This window comes from Mangifera indica, chromosome 6 (assembly GCF_011075055.1).
Source record: "Mangifera indica cultivar Alphonso chromosome 6, CATAS_Mindica_2.1, whole genome shotgun sequence".
Taxonomy (NCBI): Eukaryota; Viridiplantae; Streptophyta; class Magnoliopsida; order Sapindales; family Anacardiaceae; genus Mangifera; species Mangifera indica.
Window position 1 is genome coordinate 9,813,457 of NC_058142.1, and position 21,631 is coordinate 9,835,087.

A 21,631-nucleotide genomic window follows, 5' to 3' on the forward strand; every position below is an offset into this window, starting at 1 on the left:
TACGCTCTTTCAGAATATATTGACTCTTAATTTTTAAGATTTCTGAACAATTTTTCAATTGTTGACATTTTACGGTATTTCAACGTATAGAATATGAATTTCAGTTTCGTTTATTTATTTTCACCGTTTTAAGATACTGAAATCTTATTTTTTAAATTTTGTCATTTCCTTTTTTATTGTTTTCTATTTTTCATCTTTATAGGACATTTTCAACGTATATTTGCTTTTTTTGAATATCTTACGATTTATTGTATATATACTTTATCTATCATTATGTATAGATATGTATTTGATTTCATTTTTTAAATAACTTGTCACGAAAATAATTATTTGTGATTTGAGTGATATTACTATCAAACGTTAGATGAAATAACGAAATACTCAAACAACTCATTCTAACAAATATAAAATGAAGAAATTATTTGCACTAAAGTTATTACATCACATATCAATACAATTACATATTTGAAACAATAATAAAAATATATCGGTTACATATAATTGAAGTACAACAATGATGAATTATATAACTAGCAAAATTGATTATAAGCATGTCAAGATCTTATCCCTTTGCTTTTTTTAGATGAACGCTGCGGGGCAGAGCTCGGGATGGGTGCTGGTAGGGGTGGATTCGAGCCGAGCTGAGCTCGAACACAGGCAAACTCGGTATCAGCTTGATAACTGTTCATTCGAGCTCGAGCTCGTCGAACGTAATGAAAATGCAACTCGTATTCGAGCTCGTTGGCTCGCGAGCTATTCGCAAGCCTTTAACGAGCCTGGCTCGCAATACATACCGAGCCGAGCTACTCGCGAGCCTATAACGAGCTGAAAATCGAATATGTTTCATGATCCGAGATATCGAGCTAGGCTCGCTTATGCTTAACGAGTCGAGCTATCGAGCGAGCTGTCGAGCCAAGCCTAACGAGCTTGTTCATAAGATCACAATTTCAATTTCAAAATATTATTTTCGTTTAAACATTGTTTAATACATTTTCATTGTTTGTAAATCAATCTATTTATATATTTTAAATATTTTCAAGAATAAACAAAATGTTATTTTCATTGTTTTTAAATATTTTCAACAGATAATCAATCCCTGCAACTTCCATTCTTGTTTGTTAGTTGTTAGTTGTGTATCGAGCGAGGGTTTTTCTGGTTTTCATAATAATTTTTCATTTTTCGGGCACTAACTTAATTAACTTGACTTTTTTTTATCCCATTTTAATTCATATACATTAATTTTAACTGGATTTTTTTCTTTAAATAAATTAAAATAATTTTTTAATTGGATAAACAATTTTACCTTAATTTTTATTTATTATACAAATGTAAAAAGATTTTGAGTTAATAATCATTTTAACCCCATCTCTAATTTCATCTAAAATTCAAAATAAAATAAATTTTACATCAAAATTACTTTAATCTATGTAAACATTTAATTATACCATATGTTATTTAATTTTTCAAATCAAAACTGAATTTTTAAATTTGATTGTATGGAATCAATCCTCTTATATTAATCACTTATTGAAAATAAACAAAATAAAATTATCTTAAGTTTTGACAAAACAGTAAACAGGTTGGCGTGACACATGGGTAATTTTGACAAAAGTTTTTTTTTTATTATATTTGTATAAATAATAAAAATTAGATTAAAATTATTTAATCTAATAATAAAAATTAAGCACCCACTTGTATTGCAATTTAAATAAGGTCAAAATTTACAATTGTCCTTGTGAATGTCAACTTGAACCCATGTGAGCGAATTGATATTGCTTTGAACAACAGGACTTCATGTGAGGAAAGTTCTCAGATGCAAAGGGAAGTTTCATCATGGAGTTGATATTGCTTTGAACAACAGGATTTTGAGTTGCATCTGTGCTTGTGGGTTTCATCAAAGTAAAGTTACGTGACATGTAATGTTGATTAACAATTTGATGTCTTGGAGTGATGTTCTCTAAACTAGTGTGCTCTTGGGCACCCAAATTAAGGTATCATCTTGGCTGACTATTCCGTTGGCTCCTCAATGTTCTTTTTGGCATGCAGCCCGAATTGAAAGCAGCTAACAGATAACAAATATCATAGATTGGGAAGAATCACACACTGTAAATTTTCACTTTGAGAAGAGTAACACTTCTTAACCAACAAAGCTCGCGAGCCTTGACGAGCACTAGCTCGTGAGCCAAGGCAAGCTGCTCAACTCGCGAGCCTTGACGAGCCCTGGCTCACGAGCTAAAGTGAGCTACTCGACTTATAGTTCGTATTCGGGCTCGAGCTCGATTTATCTGAAAATTGAGGCTCGAGCTCAGGATCGAGCTTGTTATTACCTAGCTCGTTTTGGGCTTGACCAAGCCGAGCTCGATTTTGAGCTCGAGCCAGCTCAGCTCGAATCCACCCCTAAGTGTTGGGCTTTTACATTGGTTCGTACGTGTCCTGGTTTATGACAACGACTGCAAATCCTCGGTATAATATTTTCTCCTTGTATCGATTTCTGTTGGAGGGGCGACCTAGATGACGACTATTGAGGACGGGGGGCAGAATAACTATTTCTTTTGGTGAGTGCAACCAATCAGATTAGTTTTCAAGAGGATTGACAGGTTTCTGATATATTGCACGACAGATATCGGTCTGAAAAAATAGATGAACTCATGCATTGACATTTGTGAACCTCATATGTCGTGCAATGGCAATAGTATGCTTACACGAAATATGTGAATGCTGAAACTTTCTACATGTACAGGACATTTCACCAAAGTCTACAATACCCATGAATCCACCAAAACCAACAACCTCATACCGAGTAGGTGTAATCGACAGAACCTTCAGGCATGCTGACTTTGAAAGACGACCACTGATCTTCTCATCTGCCCAAGGGGTGACAAAGTTAGGACATTCATCTGTAATTTAAAAAAATATTAACAACATATTTGATAATAACCAAAACTAAGAGGAAAAGTACATGAGAAAAAACTTTTAATTATTAACAATTTGATACTTACTTGCATGGTTTCTCCTCTCGTAAAACCATCACTGCATGGTACCACGAATGAACTCGATAAGCATTGTGATAGGTAAGCCCTGTGCATGTCTGACAAGGGTATTAAATGACTCAACAATATTAGTGGTCATGATGTTGTATCGATGTCCCAAAAAGTACACTCTACTCCAACGCTCAAATCCAACATCACGTAGACAAGCTCCAACTTGAGGGTTCATCGAGTCAAGAGATTGCATCATCGCCCCAAATTCTAATTTTGTGTATGATTTTGTGACTTTCCAATATGCCCCTGCAACCTGTAAGGTGGTAAAAAATATGAGAACTGATTATAATCAAAATGTATGAAAAAGATAAACTGTTACAAATTTAATTACTTGTTTAAACACTATACCTTTGAGTCTCGTTTATACTTTGTCCGCATGTTACACAAATGATGATGACAACAACATCCATGGTGGACATCTGAAAAGACTTTAGCCATTATCGAGTATATAGCATGATGTCGATCTGAGATTATTGCCAACTCAGAGAGGTCATGGATGCATTCTTTAATCCTTTTGAGAAACCAACACCACGTGTCGTGATCTTCTTTTTTACCGACATTGAAACCAATTGGATATATCTGGTTATTACCATCAAGAGCCACCGCAATGAATAAATGCCCCAGATATCGACCTTTAAAGAAAGCAGCGTCAATGTAAATAATAGGACGAAGATGTTCTCTGAATACACGAACGAAACATCCTAATGCCATGAAAAAATTCTTAAATTGATGGTCATCATCCGTTTCAATAGCAGTAACGGTGTCTGGATTAGTACGCTGTAGATTGTAGCAATAATCTAGTAAAAGCATAAATGATTCCTCTGGTGAGCCCTTCAATGAATTTATAGCCCAGTTTCTTGCCCGTCATGCCTGTGAATATGAAATATCAATTTTATATTGGTCGGCGATGTCCACAATTATTTTCTTAGGCCGATAAATTTGATCAATCATCACAAACTTTGACCTCATTAATTAACCTAAAGCTCAGGCCCTAACTTGTCTGTGATGTGGCATGATTTGATCAACTAAACATGTGTGGGTAGGATTCATAAAGTTGATTTGAAACACTTCACCGACTTTGGACTTGGTTGCATGTATATACCACTTACAATTTTCAGCCTTGCACTTAATTTTCCATCGTTTCTTGTCAAACTTTTTTACCATGAATTGAAATCCTTTAAGTAAGGCGAATTGCTTCACAGTGTCTTTCAATTGAACTTTATTATGGAAAATATCACCAACCTTTACACCATTCTCTTTTCGGATCGATCTGAAACCACCTGATGATGTTGTTGGCTATGGAAGAAAATCAGGAAGCCACCTAAATGAATCAGTGGGGACATTGTCAAAAAATGGCCCAAAATAAATTCCACCACCTGAAATAGGATCTTCAAGCTGCAAACTATCCATACCTTCGGTAACTGATGCCATATACTCAGACTCTTCATCTTCAGAAGGAATATCGAGCATATCATTTCCATCAAAGTCACCCCAGTCGGGAACTCTATCTTTTTCTCCATGAGCCCATGAGTTTGCAATGTACAACGGGTTATTATTGAAATCAATCAAGTTTTTCAAATCGTATTATTTTTTGACCCCACTAATTTCTTCTTCATCTTCATCTTCTTCTTCTTGCCCTTCAATTAGGGTACATTTAACAAAAATAAGAATACATTCTTGTAAGTATTGAGACATATCAATAAGACTCTGGACATCTTCATCATTTTGGACCTGTATGGGGCAGTCGAGCTCAATTTTTTTTAGTTTCATTGATAGTTGAAGGTAGTTTTTCATTAAATCAATACCGCAAGACTCCTTTAAAAGCTCAATAAATCCCTTGAATGTTGTTCCATAAGGAATTTTAATCAATTGTTTGGATCCTCCAACATATTTTATTGTGTTGTTGTCACCTTGAATCCATTCTCCTTGGTAACGAATCGATGCATAACCATCCATTTTAATTATCAATTCTGCAATGACAAGATTTTGAAAATAATTATTCATTTATAATAAAAAATTTTGTAACAACTATATAAAACAGTCTTACAATTATTAATATAAAAAAACCTTCATATTTTTCTAATATTTTATTTGACCCTCTATAATTATTTAACAATTTATATAACACCCTCGTATGTTATCTTGTATCAAAATGCATTTATCTGTTCTTAACGTTCCATTTAAAACGTTTTTATAATGTTTAATATCAAAATACCCCGTATATTTTTTAAAAATTTTATTTAACCCCCTATACTTATCTAATATTTTATTAAACATCTTTGTATAATATCTTGTATCAAAACATATCTATCTATTTTTAATATTTCATTAAAAACGTTCTTACAAGGTTTAATATAAAAAAACCCCTATATTTTTTTAATATTTCATTTAACCCCATATATTTATCTAATATTTCATTTAACCTCATATATTTATCTAACAATTTGTTTAACAACCTTTTATGTAATCTTGTATCAAAATATATCTATCTATTTTTAACATTTCATTTAAAGCGTTATTACAATGTTTAATATCAAAATACCTCCTATATTTTTAAACATTTTTTAACCCCTCATACTTATATAATATTTCATTTAATACCCTCGTATGTTTATTATTATCAAAATACATCTATTCATTTTTAACATGTTTTTAAATCTTTCATGATATTATGAAATATCAAAATACCCCCATGTTTTTCTTACATTTCATATAACCCCCTATAATTATCTTAACTTTCATTCAACACCATTTTATGTTCTCTTGTATCAAAAAACATCTATCCACTCTTAACCTATTATTTATTTGCTTCATGTATTATGTAATTTCAAAATACCCCCTATATTTTTTAAATATTTTTTTTACCCGCTACAATTACTAACATTGCATTTACCACCTTTTTATGTTGTCTCATATCAAAATACATCTATCTATTCCTAAAATTTCATTTATAATGCTCTTACAATGTTTAATATCAAAATGCCCCCTATTTTAATAACAGTTCATTTGACCCCTCATAATTATCTTTTTATTTATTTAATACTTTTGTATGTTGTCTTGTATCAAAGTATATCTATCTATTCTTAACATGTTATTTAACTCCTTTATATATTGTATAATATCAAAATACCCCCTATATTTATCTAACATTGTATTTAACCTCCTATATTTATCTAACATTGTATTTAACCTCTATATTATGACATATAAACTAGATTTAATAAATAAAATTAAGTTTTTAGGCTAAGATTGGTATAAATACTTTTTTCTTATGAATAGTGTTTTTTCAAGTCGAATTCAAAAATACGAACTTCTTCCGTCCGAATAAACCCCTACTAATTGATCTTGAATAAAAATGAGAGTGAAAGTAAGTGTTTGAGTGATATGAGAAGTGTGTGTAATAAGAGTGAGTGAGAAGGGTTTATATAGATGTGAAGAAGGGTAATTTTGGTATTTTAGAAAAAGCTTGGGCTTTTTTGTTAGGAATAGTAAATTTGGGCATTTTTGCTTAATAGAGGGGTATTTTGGCTATTTTTTATAATTTCCCATTAAAACAGTGCTTTATGGAAAATTAGGTTCTGGGGACTTGGGAAACGCTACAAAATAACCATCAGGATAAGGCTGAGCAATGTTATTTATAAGCATCAGAACCGAAACTTCCACCCAGAACGCATAAAATTTTGCACCTCTTTTCTCTCATTTTATAGAGTAACCACATGAATTTATTCTCACAAACATGTGTATCTACTAATTAGCACATGATTACGACAGTTCCTGCACATCGAAAGCAGAATTAAAAAAAAAAAAAATAGTTTGGGTTCTCTCTTAACAATTTTAACATCTCTTAGATCTTACCGCGAATCAAAGTTATCCTGTTACGAAATTTTCTAATTAACTGTTACGAAATTCCACTATAATAGGGAATTAGGTTCATTCTCAATATCAAAAACACAACTCACAAAAACTTAAATCGCAAAATACTCCAAAATTCTCCTACAACTATGACGCTTTAAGACATGGTGATTGTTTTCCAGTGATTATGTTCATCGATCGAGAAGAGTGGTTGCAAGCTTTTGGATGGCATCTTGCAAGAAGAAGAGTGCGTGGAGAAGGAAAATTCAGAATATGGCTAGAACACTTTATGCCACGGCACAAAAATATTCATATTGTGACATTAGAGTTAACAATTTTTAATATAATCTGTTAACTCGATACGATATAATATGAAAAATATTGGGTTAGGGTTAAGTTTTTTGACATGAAATTTATTTTGGGTTAATTTAATATAACTATAAATTAAATCGGATAGTATTAGAGTTTATACAAAAATAACCCCACATAACTTGAATTGATTTAAATATTTTAGAAAAATATTATTTTAATAGAATTTATTTAGAATAAATTATAGAAATGTTAAAAAATAATACCAATAGTAGTTAAAATATTTATATATTATATATAATTGTATTTTTATATAATTATAATTACTTTTATTATTGTTTATTTTTATTTAAATACTTTATTTTATTATTAAGTAATAAAAAATTAATTTAATTAATCATATTTTATAGTTTTTACTCATATTATAATTATATGTTGTATTTTATATAATTATAATTACTCATATTATTTTTTATTTAAATATTTTATTTTATTATTAAGAATTTGATATAGTTAGTTATATTATTGACGATTTTAAACATCTTAATATGTAAATTTTTAAAGTATTTATCAATAACATAAAATATTATATTGTGTATTTTATTAATTTTATCTTGAGATAACTTAATGAAAAAATTAAAATGATAAAAACAATTTGAAGAGTAAAAAAAAAAATATAAATTCAAGTTAATTTAGATCAGATCAGCTCAACTCAAATTTTAAATTATTAGATTAAGATTACAAATTTAAATATAATTTTAATTTAAAATCGATTAAAGTAAAAATCTTTAATATAAAATTTAAATTAATATGTATGAATATAATTTAATGACATGAACGAGACCTGTTAAATTTTCATAGAAAATTCGACTTTGGATGGGAGTTTCAAAGTCTTAATCTACATGGACTCGCTTTCTAGGTAAAAGTCCTGATAAAATAATTAAATTAGTTTAATGAAAGATTAAGTTTTCTAAAAATCGTAGTCCTGATCAAATTAGGATTTTTTATTTTAATTAGACTAATTATTGTTGGACTTCTAAACGCTTTAAGGATAACAAAAACTAAATAAAAATATTGAAACATTTATTTAATAAATATTTTTTTTTATTTTTTTTTAATACAATAGTAAAAAGAAGGGAAATGAAAGAAAAATTTTTCCCACAATAGGGCATGGCATGGAGACTCCCCGGATCCCCATATCAAGGATAGAGAAAGATTTTCCCGAGGACAGGGATTTGGGTATTTGTCCCTTACCCTTGCCATCCCTAATGGATTACCTCTGGATTTGACGAACCCTACGTGCCACTGGATAGCTCATCCGTCCAGGTGCCGAGCAGCCACCTTCACCCAATTCTCAAGTGATGTTCCATCCACTTCGAAAAAGTACTTGGCCTAGAAAAGTTCAGTTGAACTGCCCCATGGCAATTTCTGAGATGTTCCCGCAGTGATTCCCTCCACTAATAGGTCCACCGTCTTCTACTTAGTAAAGATCACAAACCGCTAAATGCTCGAGCCTCCTATTAAACTCTTAATTTCACCAACTGAGTCCTTCAGTAATCATTGCTGATGAAGTTTTGATTCCTGAACAAGTTATATCATTAATCTTCTAGGCTTTTGCACTCTGTTCCCCTCAGCCATGTTCGGCGCTCAACTTTGATACCAATTGGTTTGATCCGCTACGAATTTAACGAAAGTTTTAAGAAATCAGGTAGAAAGTCTACAGAGACAGAAAACACAACTCAAAAGAACCAAGTAAGAAGAAAGGGAATCAGTGTCTCTTGTGTTTTCAAATTCGTTACAAGCATCTTTTAAATCTTGTTCCTCAACTAACATTGTCATGTCAGTTTCCAACACAAAATTTAACACTGAATTAAAAAAAAAAAAATTTAAACACTGTCTTGTTAATCGTCGCAAATGACACTGTTCTTCTTTAATGAAACAGTGCTCATTCTCAGGACAGTTGCCAAACCATGTCGGGCAAACCTATCGCTGACAATTCAAATTCATATCAAGAAGAGAAACCTAGAGCTGGGATTTTAAGAGAGCCTGATTTTGAAGCAGAAGAGTGTAATGGGTGTGAAAGGAGATTGACTTTTGGGGGCTTTGAAAGCTCTAGCCACCATGTTCAAAGCTGCGCACAAAGTGTGAGAGCGAAGCCAATGGCGATTCTTTCTCTCGTATTTCACAAGACACCTCATACACTAATCCGAATTAAAGAAAAATATCGACACATTTTTATTCTAATAAATGAAAATCCAGGAAATATGGTAGAACTTTGATCCAAACAGAACAAGTTCTGCTGCTTATTTTGGATTAAAGTGGAAAGTGTAACTTTCCACGTGTCTCTCTCTAGATCTATTAAAAGATTAGGGGAAATTAAATTAACACGGTATCCATATCCTGCTTGGAAAGAACAAAGATTGACCTACTAAGAATTCTAAAGGCATCAGAAAAAACTTGCCCCGATAATTTGTGTTCACCATACCATGATACGGCTGACATTACTGAAACATGATTTCTTTTGAAACATAATATAACACCTTATTACACTAGCAGAGAAACAGGGATTGTTAAGAGTTTTTACTGGTCACACTGATCTCAAGGCTTTGATCCAATCAATTTCAACTCTGAAATCACCCGGTCCAGTTTTAGCACCCGGGACACCACCATCTGCATTCACTGATAGAGACATACCGAGAACACGTGACGGATTCATCTCCAAGTCAGCATCTATAACATTCCCTCTCCATGTTGGTAAATATCGAGCAAGCGGAATCTGGAAGGCATTGAAAGGACAACAATTTAGAGGGGAAAGGAAGAAATTTATACTTGTTTGTGCTCTATAATATTTTACAAGAAGTTTCATAACACCAAAGAAACAATTCATGCATACTGCTGAAACTCTTTGAACAAGTAGATTCTATCACTGGCAATTCCACAATAAAAGTGGATGTCCAAGACAAAAACATGTGGATGTACATAATCTTTTCAGTGATAAAAATCAGTAAGTTTACAGATTGATATAAGGCATTGATTTCCTGCTTATTGGCAGAGCTACTCGTAGTATTTTCTGAATTGAATTAATTATGGGATCAGGATTCATAATTCCATTATTCCATATAAGAGCTAAGTCTGTGGCATCAAGTCTCTAACAACATCAAGCTTGAAGAAAAAGAAACTTGCCTTTGCAATATACCACTTATCTTCGGGTACAAAAACAAAATATTGCCATGAATTATCTTCCTCTTGTCCAGGTGAATTCACCCAATTCTCTGTGTATATCTACTTTGCAGTTAAAGTAAATGCTTCAGTTTAGAATTTCAATAATGAATATTACATATGCGGGCCATAATAGAGATAGAAGCCAATTTCTTCCATCTAATTCTGAATAATAATGGGAAAGAAAACTCACAGTAGATATATAAGATCTTCCATCTCCTTTCAACTTTAGTGCTATTGTATCATATGCATCTAAATCAATGAAGCCATCAAACTGCACATAAAATGTCACTCTACTAATGTTAGTCTCTAAGGAAAATTGAAGAAAAGGAAGGACTAAAGAAGTGCATGTGGATGTGTTCCCACTGCTGTATATGTATAAGAAAAAAACGAAGGTCAAGAGAAGCAGAACTCTAACATGTGAAAATGCACCACAGTCATTTATGAATCTAGAGCAACAGATTCCTACAATTATTAGAAAAAGTGTTCACCTTCTTAGACCGCATCCCACAGAAGCCACTCCGAGTAATGTTCCACTTTGAACCCTCACTTACATCCAGAGAAAGGTTCCCAGAGAAAACCCCTATCAATGTGATCATTTTCATAAGTTAAAAATCAAAGCTAAAAAAGAATAAAAGAAAGGTTAATGAAACAGAAGTAATGAGAAATCAAGTTTATAGTTTGTGCTGGAAGGTTGGGGTGCTATGATCCAAAATTAACTATGTTATAGGAGGTCAAATTATGTAATGACCAGTACCTTTTATTCCATTTCCTGTATCCGCAATCTCAAGAGATGCCGAGGACAACCCTGAAAATAATTAAAACAAGAGAAATTAATTAGATTCTTGGCAAATAAACTCATGACCTTTACAACAGATCATATGCAAATTGCAATCATCCATGAACATTTTGGAAATCCAGAATTCCTCAATCTTTCATTGGAAATGATAGTTTCATATATTTTGGTAACAGATACAATAAAAATGGAATAATGCATACCTCCATATTCAGAATCTGAATATAGATGCCACTTTTTCAACTCTTCCCTTGAATTGAAATTGAATATATATCTCTCAGTGGGAGGAATCAAATCCTCAGCTTTCCATGTAAGAGCTACAATTTCAAATTTTCCAAATAAGAGAATGAAAGTACAGACTTAAGTTATATAATTCTTTTGCATTCTATTTTTCAAAGCGGTCAAAGCAATGGGCAATAATCATTAATCATGTGAAGCCATAAATTATCAATCCATTGTCTTCCTTCAACTTTTTCTCTGATTACGGTCTTCCAAATATACATTAGAACCAGATTAAAGATATATCCAATGATAGGCACGAGTATACCAATATATGAGTTGTCAACCCTGCATAACATCACCTTTAATAGTAATTACATATGATCTCAACATAAAAAAATATGGCATTTCCAGCATACATAATTCAAATCCCTTGCAAACTCACAATTGCAAACAAACACATGAACTATAATCTAACTCTACAATACACGGTTTCAACTATCCTCTCTTCCAAAACTTTATCAGCTCCTTACCGCGACAATAATACTTCCTCAAAGAATAAAGGGCCAAGAACAAAACGGCAACCCAAAAATCAATATTGAAGCATTCACATATACACGGATTAAACTTGTAGCCACATACAATACCTTTCTTTGTAGCATTCAAAGAAGCCTGCCATATTGCACGAAACCTTGACATATCTCTTAAACCCTTTAAAGCTCCTACATAAATGGAAACAATATCCAAGTCATTTTGATATCCTACCAGTTAAAGGATCCATTTTTACCATTAAAAGTAAATTCCCCGATATTATTTAAAATTAAAAAGACTAGCCATCAAAAAATTTTGAAAATAATCTGCTTCAAGTTATGGAAAATTAAAAATTTTGCGTTTTGATTTGGTTTGTTAAGTGGAAAAGAGCTTTAGAAACGGTAAAAAGATGGGATTTTTACGTGATTCAAGGATGAGAGAAGATAGATACAGTGCCTCACCAAAGCTTATGATAAGTCGCTGCCGTAGATCGTTGGCCAAGATAAGTGTCACTCACCGCTTCACCGCCACAGTTGACAATCCATACATGGCAGAACTGCAGAAGCGTGGTTTTTTTTCCTTTTTTGGGGGGGGCGGGTGGGGTGATGTTGGGTGTTGGGGATGTTGGTGGTGGAGGGTGTCTTTCGGTAAGATGACACACAATCTGTACGACGTCGTATTCCAGTGTTTTGTTCTTTTCTTTTGGGCTTCCAGTAAATTGGGTTTTTGACAAGCAAATTATAAAACTTTTTCTTAACACAAAGTTCTAAAATAATTTTCAAAAACCTGAATTTCGTCATTTGAATTTTAAAATATCTTTGATATAATATTGGCAAATCGCTATCTAAGTAAAAGATCAACTGATCAACTATTTAGATATTTTCATAAAAAGATTATTAAAACTTTTATAATGTTTACCGGCATAGTTTTCTTAATCCATTCACACATGTTAATTACTCAGTAATCAAAGATTACCAATATAATATGATATTTTAATCTTGCATTAGAGGTTCAGTACAAAAATGAACCAGCCCAGTACATACTTTGTACACTGCCATGAAATTGGTGATCAGTTCTTAATGCCACATAATTAACATTAATTTGATTCTTGTAATCAACTTGGTGGCCACGGCATGTTGCCCAGAAAAAACCCATTAGCACATCACTGTCACCCTATCTTTAACCAATGTCTAATTGGTCATTAGAAAACGATTACACATGGGGATTTAAGTGTCTCCATTAGGTTTTGGCAAGGAAGAAGGGTTTTACAATGGGAGTAAGATCAAGCAGGTTGAGCAGGCTGATTGGAGCTGCAGATGGTGAGAGAGTTAAGAGACTTGGAGGAGGGCCTCAAATGGTGACTCCTAAAGGCTATGTGCCAATTTGTGTTGGGGTGAATAATGACACAAAACGCTTTATTGTTCACACAAAAGCACTTGGGGATGCTGATTTCTTGGAGCTTCTCTATAAAGCAGCTGAAGAATATGGCTTCTGTAATCAAGGAGTTCTCCGGATCCCATATGAAGCAAAGGAGTTTGAAGACTGGATGATCCGTCATGCAAATCGAAAGGTTAAAGTTAAACCATATTAGAAATGATGTGAAATATTAATCTATGTGGGTTCTCTTATAGATTTAGGATAGTATAATATAAAGATGAACATGTTCCGTTTGAGAATCTGTGTACATTGATATGCAATCAATAGTTTCAATATTAATGGGCTAGTTTTTTTGTCAAATTGGTTCTAGTTTGTCGCATATTGTGGCTTTTAATGAGATAAGTTTGTGGTTGACAGCCTTGATTGCACCAGATTCACTGGTGCAAGATCCTTGAAAGAATTCAATATGAACATCAATACTCGTTTAAAAGCTGCAGTTGGCTGGCAGCCTCTTGGCTGTCAAGTTAAAGAGTGACATTTGGACAAACACTTGCATACATAAAACTCTTTGAAAGATACTAAACCTTCAACTCTCACTATTTCAGAAACTATCCTTCGAATTCTGCAATAGGGTTGCTGGATTTCACGTCTCTGTTAATGTTACAACTTGGAGCCATTGCTGCCAATCAGGAGGCATGCAACAAGACACAACAATTCTGTGGTCTTGGCCCATTGTTACAGCAATTAGCACAATGATTTTTCAGGCCTACCATCTTGCCAATTGCATGTCTCTGCATTAAAAAATTGCAATAAAACAGTGCCCAGTTGGGCCCTGGCTTGTTGCTTTTTAAACCAAACGACAAAAAAACAGTAGAGAGATAGTCTATGTGCAAGATTTACAACTGTTAATGAACTGGACATGGCTCTCAAAACTAACAAAACCAAGTTGATGTTGGTGATGTGATTATTTCACAGGCTCGAGTGACCACTAGGTTTCAGTTTGTGGGAAAGTTGGAGGACAAGAAGCTTGAGATCAATCATAAGGTTGATGGGTATGATTATTCTAATTAATTCATGAGCTTGCTCACACTGTCATTGTTCTAAAATGCTATTAGGGTTTTGGTGAGGCATGTCCATCAACTAAAAGAATTTATAACTAAGATAAAATGATTATATGGATGGTCAAAATTCTTATTCCCAAGTTATGGGTTTAAAAACGTATTTAAAAAGATAGAACAAAATAAATTGATATTATAACGGGACATATCTTAAAATAATAGATTTAATGGACTACTAAATTTTTTTTCTTTCTTCTTGTAAAAATAATATGACAACTAATTATACCAAAATATATGTTTTTTTTCTTTTGGTAAGCGCTTTCGGTATTAACATATAAAATATACCAAGCTAAATAACTATTTCCCACCCAATGTTCGTCAAAATGACAAATTATCATTTTTTTTAAGTTTTCAAAAATTAAATTATCACCTGACATTTACTTTCGTTAAGTGGAAGGAAAAATGTCATTTTACATAGATTTTTTTCTTTTTTTCTTATTCTTTTTCTTTTATCTTTTCCTCTTTTTTTCTTTTTCTCAATATTTTTCAATTTTCTTTATTCAAAAGTTTGGGAGTAAATATAATTTTTAAAATATTAGTGGTGTTAATGAAATTTTAAAGGATTTTTGAAATTATCAAAAAATTTATGAGTATTTTTGAAATTTTTAAATGGTCAATATATTCTTTGATAATTTTAAAAATGATAGTCATACCCTTAATGAACTATACAAAACACTATATTTTAAAATTGGTTAAGTTTTAATATTTTTTTATGGATCTAAATGATATGTTTTTTGAAAATAAAGAATATATTAATAACTTAATATTTAAATTAAATGTTATAATAATTTTATAATTATAATAAAAAGATAAAATAATCATTTATAGAAAATTAATCTGAGTTTACTAATAAAAATAGACTAAGTTTGATTTTTTAAAACTTAGATTATGATAATCAGTCGTTTCATTGAAACATGGGGGGGACATAGCTATTTGGCCAATATACAAGCATATAACATGTAACATGTAGACGAGCAGGTTCGGCAAAAGCATCCCTAACAACCCAATCATTTGCACCTTAAATTATTACTAGTAGAGAAATTATTTAATACTTAGACCCACATGACTATGATGTCTTCCTCTACCTTCTCTCTTTAATTATTCCTAAAACAATTCATTACACATTTTAAGTCCACTTTCCCTCTATTGCTAACCTAATGCCATTAAACAAAGCACTTAAAATTGTATCAGTTACACCAAACTCTGGCTTTTTGGAGTGGTGCAAAGGACATTTCATCACTACTCTACCTACATTACATAATCATTATACCAAGATGCATTATTCTCCTAGTTGAATTAAGAAAACTACCGTTGTGACTTATTATTCTATCCATCTTAGATGATGAGATTCAGAATTGTTTCCCACCCATTTCAAATGAAAAAAATTTAGAGTGTGTCTCTTAAAATTGAGTTGATATATCTTTTCAAACAACTTATGGGTATAAAGAGTAATGTTATGTATATCCAATTTTGAATATTTAATTAAATACTCAGATAATATGTTAATATGTAATTGAATGTTAATTTATTTTTAATAATTTAAAATTATTCAATCTTATAATAACATATCGTTTAAATACCTAATTAAACACATATGTTGACTAGCTAGACACTCAAAAGTTATTCTAGGGAAAAACCTAAAAGAGATTCTTTGAATCTTTCTAAAAAGTAATGGCTTTTGATATGGGCAAGATTTTGTAACACTTATTTAGAAAGTAATGGTCCAACACTTCACGAGAATGAAGAAACATGAGTTTTGCATATAGAAGTGAAAGCGATTTGAATGTGGAAGTGCTTATTGCTTTGCCACAATTAATTAATATATAGAACAGTCTTGCTTGTGAGCCAAATATTACCTTAAGAGTTAAGCTTTCAATTTTAATCATCTGTTTGTAATTATAACCACACTGGTTAGCACTAGTAATCAATTCTTATGCGTAACAAATGAGCAAGAGAAAAAAAAAAAACTCAAAAGCTCATATTCACATAATTGATTTCGATAAGAACACACTTTGAGTACAATATTCGTAGTCAAGTTCTTGATACTAATTAACAAGAACCCTAATTCATCCTAACCAACTTCATGAACTTCTTCTTCTTCATCAGCGGGGGTGTAGCAAATGGGTTAATCCTCAACATCCAGATTGGCATGCCTATAATTAATAATAATTACAACTTTGATCATCATCATTAATGGCAATAAAAACAGCAATAATCAACAGGTATAGAACTCAGCAAGCTCCTGCATGGAACCTAACTGAGATTCACCACTTTCAAGCATCCACAACATGTGCTCAAACAACACAACTTCACAAGACACCACAATTTCTCCATTTCTTTCACTAAACTCCCCATCACTTGACGACCTATCAATCAGCTCCTGAAAGAGAGGGTGGCAGATGGTATCAGAACTCAAGTAATATCTTCTCCTTGACTTCCCCACATACACTGCATGAAGATCCTCTGAACCCTTCCCATGGTGATTATCAGATTCCATGCTGTTCGAGGCTGCTATGCTGCTGCTACTGCGCGAAAGCTTGCTCAAAGATGGAAGTCTCTTCATGGCTGACTTGAGTTTTGTCAACTTGCCAACTCTTGCCATTGTTAAAAAGAGAGAGTAAGAGAGAAAATATAGAGATGATAAAGAGGGTTTTGAGAATGAAGTGAAAGAGAGAAGGACGGTTCCTATATATAATAAGAGAAGAAGAAGAAGATTAGCTAGATTGCTATAGACATGTAAGCTGAATGGTTGGCCCACAGGTTTGATATATACCAGCTAGAAAACTAGTTGCTCTTTTATTTGGCTTGGCTTTTGTTGAGGGCTTTTAATTATATAGAATTTTTATGAATTCTTTGCTTTATTGTGAATTTACATCATTGACCTTTCCAACCCCATCTTTTTGTCTCCTATAATTCTAATATTAAGTACTTGCAAAATTATAGTTCTTCCGGTGATTAAGTTGCCACATGATGATGTAGATTTATGTCTAATTTTCATTTCATATAGATTGAGTCATGGTGGGTGCTTCCCATCCCATGTGAAGAAATCAAATCAAAATCCCATAACTAGGAAGATGTCGAAGATATGGGAAATATATTCAAGTTTTTATTATGTTAATAATATTTGAGAACTTTGAGGGTAAATTATGTGACAAGATCAATGAAATATGGTGGAAATGTTGTTGATTTGTTGGTTGTTCTTGAATTTGATAATGTATGAAAAGCAACAAGAAAAGGGTGTTGGTTGGTAAGCAGTCACTAGTTCCCAGAGGAGAGCCAGCTAGAGTTTTGTTTGGCAACGAAGAGAGAGTACACAAAATGCTTCAAGGTAATGAGCATCTTTTCTATCAATGCGTTACTACTTATTGTACTCCATTTTGTCACTACACGTTATAGCATTGTTTGCTTTTATTATGTGTTTGATAACTATTACTAACCTTTTCTTCAACGCCTTGTGATGTATGGAGCCCCCAAATAATCAATTAACACCCCCACTCAAACCCAATTAAGAGTTCTTAGAGTTTAAGGATGAATTGATTTTTTAATCATTTTCCAAGAGTGGTTAACATTTTTCCACCATAAATCACATTTTTTTACCTAAATCTTTCTCTATTAAAACAAAATCAACTAAAAAATGGCACAATAGTCATTTTTATTTTCTCAATTTAAAAAAATAAAAAATGAAAAAGAAAATCAAAGACCCAAAGCAAATCATGGCCAAAGTGTCGCTAATTAGTAACGGAGACTTATGATGGTTGTAAAGATCGATGACGAGATGGCTCAAAGAAGTGGAATCGATGTATAAGAAATCATGTTCAAGGGCAAAAGACGGTGGGGCGAAAGGAGAATTCTATGAAGACATGATCAGTGATAGTGGTATCGAACAACAGTTTTGGAGGAAGAGAGAGTAGTCAAAGGCTGCAAGAGAGAGGAGAGGTTGAAGGTGATCTTTATATCCTCTAATAAAACTTTGCAACGTAATAAGGGTTTAAAATACAAAAATCGAGATCAAAAATTTGTCCCAAGGATCAAAGAGTTATTATACATATAATTTATATAAATTAGAGGTGATATTAACAACATTTGGAGGCTCCACCGAAAAAGATTTGCCCCAAATTCCTTAATAATATTCTCGTAAAACAACAAAGCTCTCATTCATCCACACAGAGATGCTAAGACACTAATAACAATAGAAAATGTGTTAAAAATATCTCATAAACACTAGTCTATGAATCGATTGAGTGAATTGACTAGATTAAGTAAAGAAATTTGAAAGAATAATCTTTCTACTCTAATATGTGATATGAAATTAAATTAGTAGGATTACAAGAATATGTTCAATTTATATGAGACAAATTAATAACCGTAATAACACAAGTTTTACTCCACACCCCTTGTTTTCAGTTTATTATAATTTAGCCTCGAAACTCTTAGTTTCTCTCACTTAGGCTTAACAATGTATCTTGCCTTTATTTCTAGATGACAGGTCAGCTTAATAGAGATATAAATTCATTATATTCAAGTAAACCCAAGGTAAATCACTCTATTTGTAATAAATTCAAACATTTTTAATCTTATCAAACAATCTTCTTTTGAATGTAACCTATTAGTTCTCTATTAAAATGATAATGAATAAAATTGTAATTAATTAATAATTAATCATTCATTTATTCATAGACCAAAAACTAACGTTTAATAAGACATCATAACCATCCAATTAATATACTCAACATTAAACTAATTTTTACATTTCAATGGTACGATTATCATACAATCAAACAATTTCATCATACAAACATTCCATCAAAATTGAGGCATAAAAATAATATTTATCTTAGATACTCCTTAACTTCATAATTTGACTTTTGAAGCAATCATAGTGTATTATATTGGACGTGGGCACCAACCCAATCCTACTATGGTCGTAAATTTAATTTGTCGTAGTCATTTGTTAAATAACACCAATATATCTTCTATCGTCCTAGGAATGATGAATTTTATGTTAATCTATCATAGTTTGATATACTTCTTAACATAGTTAACGACTTTTGTATTGATATTTCTAACAAGAAAACTACGTAAGACCAGTATCCTAATAGATCGATTGATGCATGAGACGCTTCAGTTATATCAAGTCTAAGAATTACATGCACCATTATCTATTAGAATATTGGTTCCACAAGTTTGTAAACATGTAGTCAACATGCATTATTGTTCTTTTTAGGTAAGGTTATTTAACATGAGGATAGTCATATCATATTGCTTGTGCCCTCTATCAAAATTATATTAAAGTAATTGACCTTTTTTATTTGTCACCATACTTGCTCAAAAGATCCTTACGATCAACTTATAAATTAATCTCCTCGTCATATAACTGTCAATTTAAGAGAATTTGTCAACATATACTTCATACACATCTAAATAGATGAAGAATCGCCATTTATTTATTATTAGAATCATGATATAATATTTGAATAAATTACAAATTTAGTCTCCATATTTGGTTTTAGAGCATCTATTTTAACATATGTGGTATAATTTAAGCTTTGATCTAACTAGAAAACAGCCTAACCAACATTGCCCAAGGGATGATTGATCATATTGCAACCCAACCTATGCCTAGAAGACCTTCAATCTACTTCCACACATATCAGCAGCCCCTGATGATTAATTAATCCCAATTAACTAATACCTTATCAATCAGCCATTGGAGTTGTTGTCAACCATTAGTAGTACCTTAGGTAAAACTACTAATCCCATAATTTTGATTTATTTCATCAAATCTAGTTTGTAATTCTCATGTGAAGATTCCAAATAATTATTGAGAGGTCATGTGGGAAGATTTGTATCATGTGGCATTTCAAGGTGTACGGGGTGCTAATTATTGCTCTTTAGTGAAGAGCATAAATACTCTTTCAGAGACAAAACGTCAAACACACAAATCCTTCAATGAGGAGCAACATGTGATTAAGTCAAAGCTAGTCAACCACAAGCTATCCTATCCTTATCCTATGTGCAAATACTTTAAAAATAAGAAAGCATGATTATGACCAAATTATATACAACAGATTTATATTTATCAAAATATACTGAAGCCCGCAAGCTTGTGGGCTTTATTATTAGGTAATTTTCAATTTAAATTAAACAAAAAAAAATTAGTTTGTTTTTAGCAACAAGAGAGAAGAGGAGATCAGAACCACACATTTATTGGGGATAGCTTCATGATGATGCCATGTCGATACCCAAGTATCCACCAAAGTCAAGAGCACTTAATGAATAGAGATGGTAATTTTGGTCTTAGGACAGAGAATTTTCTGATAAAAACAAAAAAGAGGATAAAAACGAAAAAAATGATAAAAATGAAAAAAATCTTCATAATTAGAAACAAAGATACATGTATTTTTTCCTCATTCTATCCCATTTCTATCTTGTCTATGGCTTTATCTTCATCTTCATCCCTTTATATTAATATATTTATTTAAAATATTAACATATCTTTATAGATTAAGAGTACTTATATTTTTTAAATTTATTTAGATTTTTGTTATACATATGAAAGTAGTTAATATATAATATTTATGACATTTGGTTTTAATTTTACTTAATTTTGTTATTTAATATATTTATATTGTGTTTTAAGAGTATGGGATTTTTTTTCTACGGATACAAAAAGATGATTTTTTCTTGCAGAAATGAGAAAAAGATTTTTTTTTTCATAAGATAGGGATAAGAATTGAGATCTTCCTCTCCTAATCCCCCGCACACCCCCCCCCCCCCCCCCCCCCCCCCCACACACTATTGCCATCCTTATTCTGGAAGCTTATATAATTGCCTGTCAAATTTCCCCTACTTTTTCCTCGTTTTCTAGTAAGAATTGTCCACCAATGGCAAGTATTTCTTTTGTTTAAATCAAATGTTTAGGCTGTAACTTCTTCCCTTCGCCTTTCATAAGGTGGCATTTTTACTTTGTTTATAATACTTACTTCCCTTAAAAAAAAAAAAATTAAGTATAAATAATTTTCATTCACTTTCTCGTACATTTTCCAGCAACCAATGTGGTTTGTCATATTATCAAAATGCCAATCAATTGGTCTGAGCATTATTTTTACTGGGTAACTACTAGTTTAGACACAATAAGATGACAATAATTCTGGTTTCTAGCAATCCAG

At 31.9% G+C, this 21,631-nt stretch overlaps 3 protein-coding genes across 5 annotated transcripts; 1 reads left to right on the top strand and 2 right to left on the bottom strand.

Annotated features, from left to right (window-relative positions):
* Positions 1 to 9,476: 9,476 nt before the first annotated feature.
* Positions 9,477 to 12,589, bottom strand: LOC123218131 (probable complex I intermediate-associated protein 30). Of its 3 annotated transcripts, none has more exons than XR_006502628.1 (8): positions 12,429 to 12,589; positions 12,084 to 12,158; positions 11,421 to 11,534; positions 11,179 to 11,229; positions 10,913 to 11,004; positions 10,615 to 10,695; positions 10,386 to 10,487; positions 9,477 to 9,978 (listed from the first exon to the last, which is right to left on the bottom strand). XR_006502628.1 is itself a non-coding variant. In XM_044639366.1 (8 exons), the coding sequence occupies exons 2-8, from the start codon at positions 12,133 to 12,135 to the stop codon at positions 9,790 to 9,792; spliced, it is 678 nt and encodes a 225-aa protein (XP_044495301.1). In that variant the 5' UTR covers positions 12,136 to 12,158; positions 12,429 to 12,589; the 3' UTR covers positions 9,579 to 9,789. The 3 variants fall into 3 exon arrangements, 2 of the variants coding, with proteins under 2 accessions (XP_044495302.1, XP_044495301.1); XM_044639366.1 differs by having other exon boundaries at positions 9,579 to 9,978; positions 10,386 to 10,484; XM_044639367.1 differs by lacking the exon at positions 10,386 to 10,487.
* Positions 12,590 to 13,175: 586 nt separating this feature from the next.
* Positions 13,176 to 13,614, top strand: LOC123217977 (auxin-responsive protein SAUR71-like). Its single transcript, XM_044639094.1, has one exon. The coding sequence runs from the start codon at positions 13,238 to 13,240 to the stop codon at positions 13,556 to 13,558; it is 321 nt and encodes a 106-aa protein (XP_044495029.1). The 5' UTR covers positions 13,176 to 13,237; the 3' UTR covers positions 13,559 to 13,614.
* A 2,806-nt stretch (positions 13,615 to 16,420) lies between these two features.
* LOC123219442 (auxin-responsive protein SAUR78-like) lies at positions 16,421 to 17,145 on the bottom strand. Its single transcript, XM_044641419.1, has one exon. The coding sequence runs from the start codon at positions 17,062 to 17,064 to the stop codon at positions 16,678 to 16,680; it is 387 nt and encodes a 128-aa protein (XP_044497354.1). The 5' UTR covers positions 17,065 to 17,145; the 3' UTR covers positions 16,421 to 16,677.
* Positions 17,146 to 21,631: the final 4,486 nt, after the last annotated feature.

Coding starts and splice junctions, on each gene's coding strand:
- LOC123218131 (XM_044639366.1), bottom strand. CDS start 12,135: ATGTCAAGGTTTCGTGCAATATGGCAGGCTTCTTTGAATGCTACAAAG. Junction 11,005..11,178: donor TACAGGAAATGGAATAAAAG/GTACTGGTCATT, acceptor TCACATTGATAG/GGGTTTTCTCTGGGAACCTT. Junction 9,979..10,385: donor ATAAGTGGTATATTGCAAAG/GCAAGTTTCTTT, acceptor AATGCCTTCCAG/ATTCCGCTTGCTCGATATTT.
- LOC123219442 (XM_044641419.1), bottom strand. CDS start 17,064: ATGGCAAGAGTTGGCAAGTTGACAAAACTCAAGTCAGCCATGAAGAGA.
- LOC123217977 (XM_044639094.1), top strand. CDS start 13,238: ATGGGAGTAAGATCAAGCAGGTTGAGCAGGCTGATTGGAGCTGCAGAT.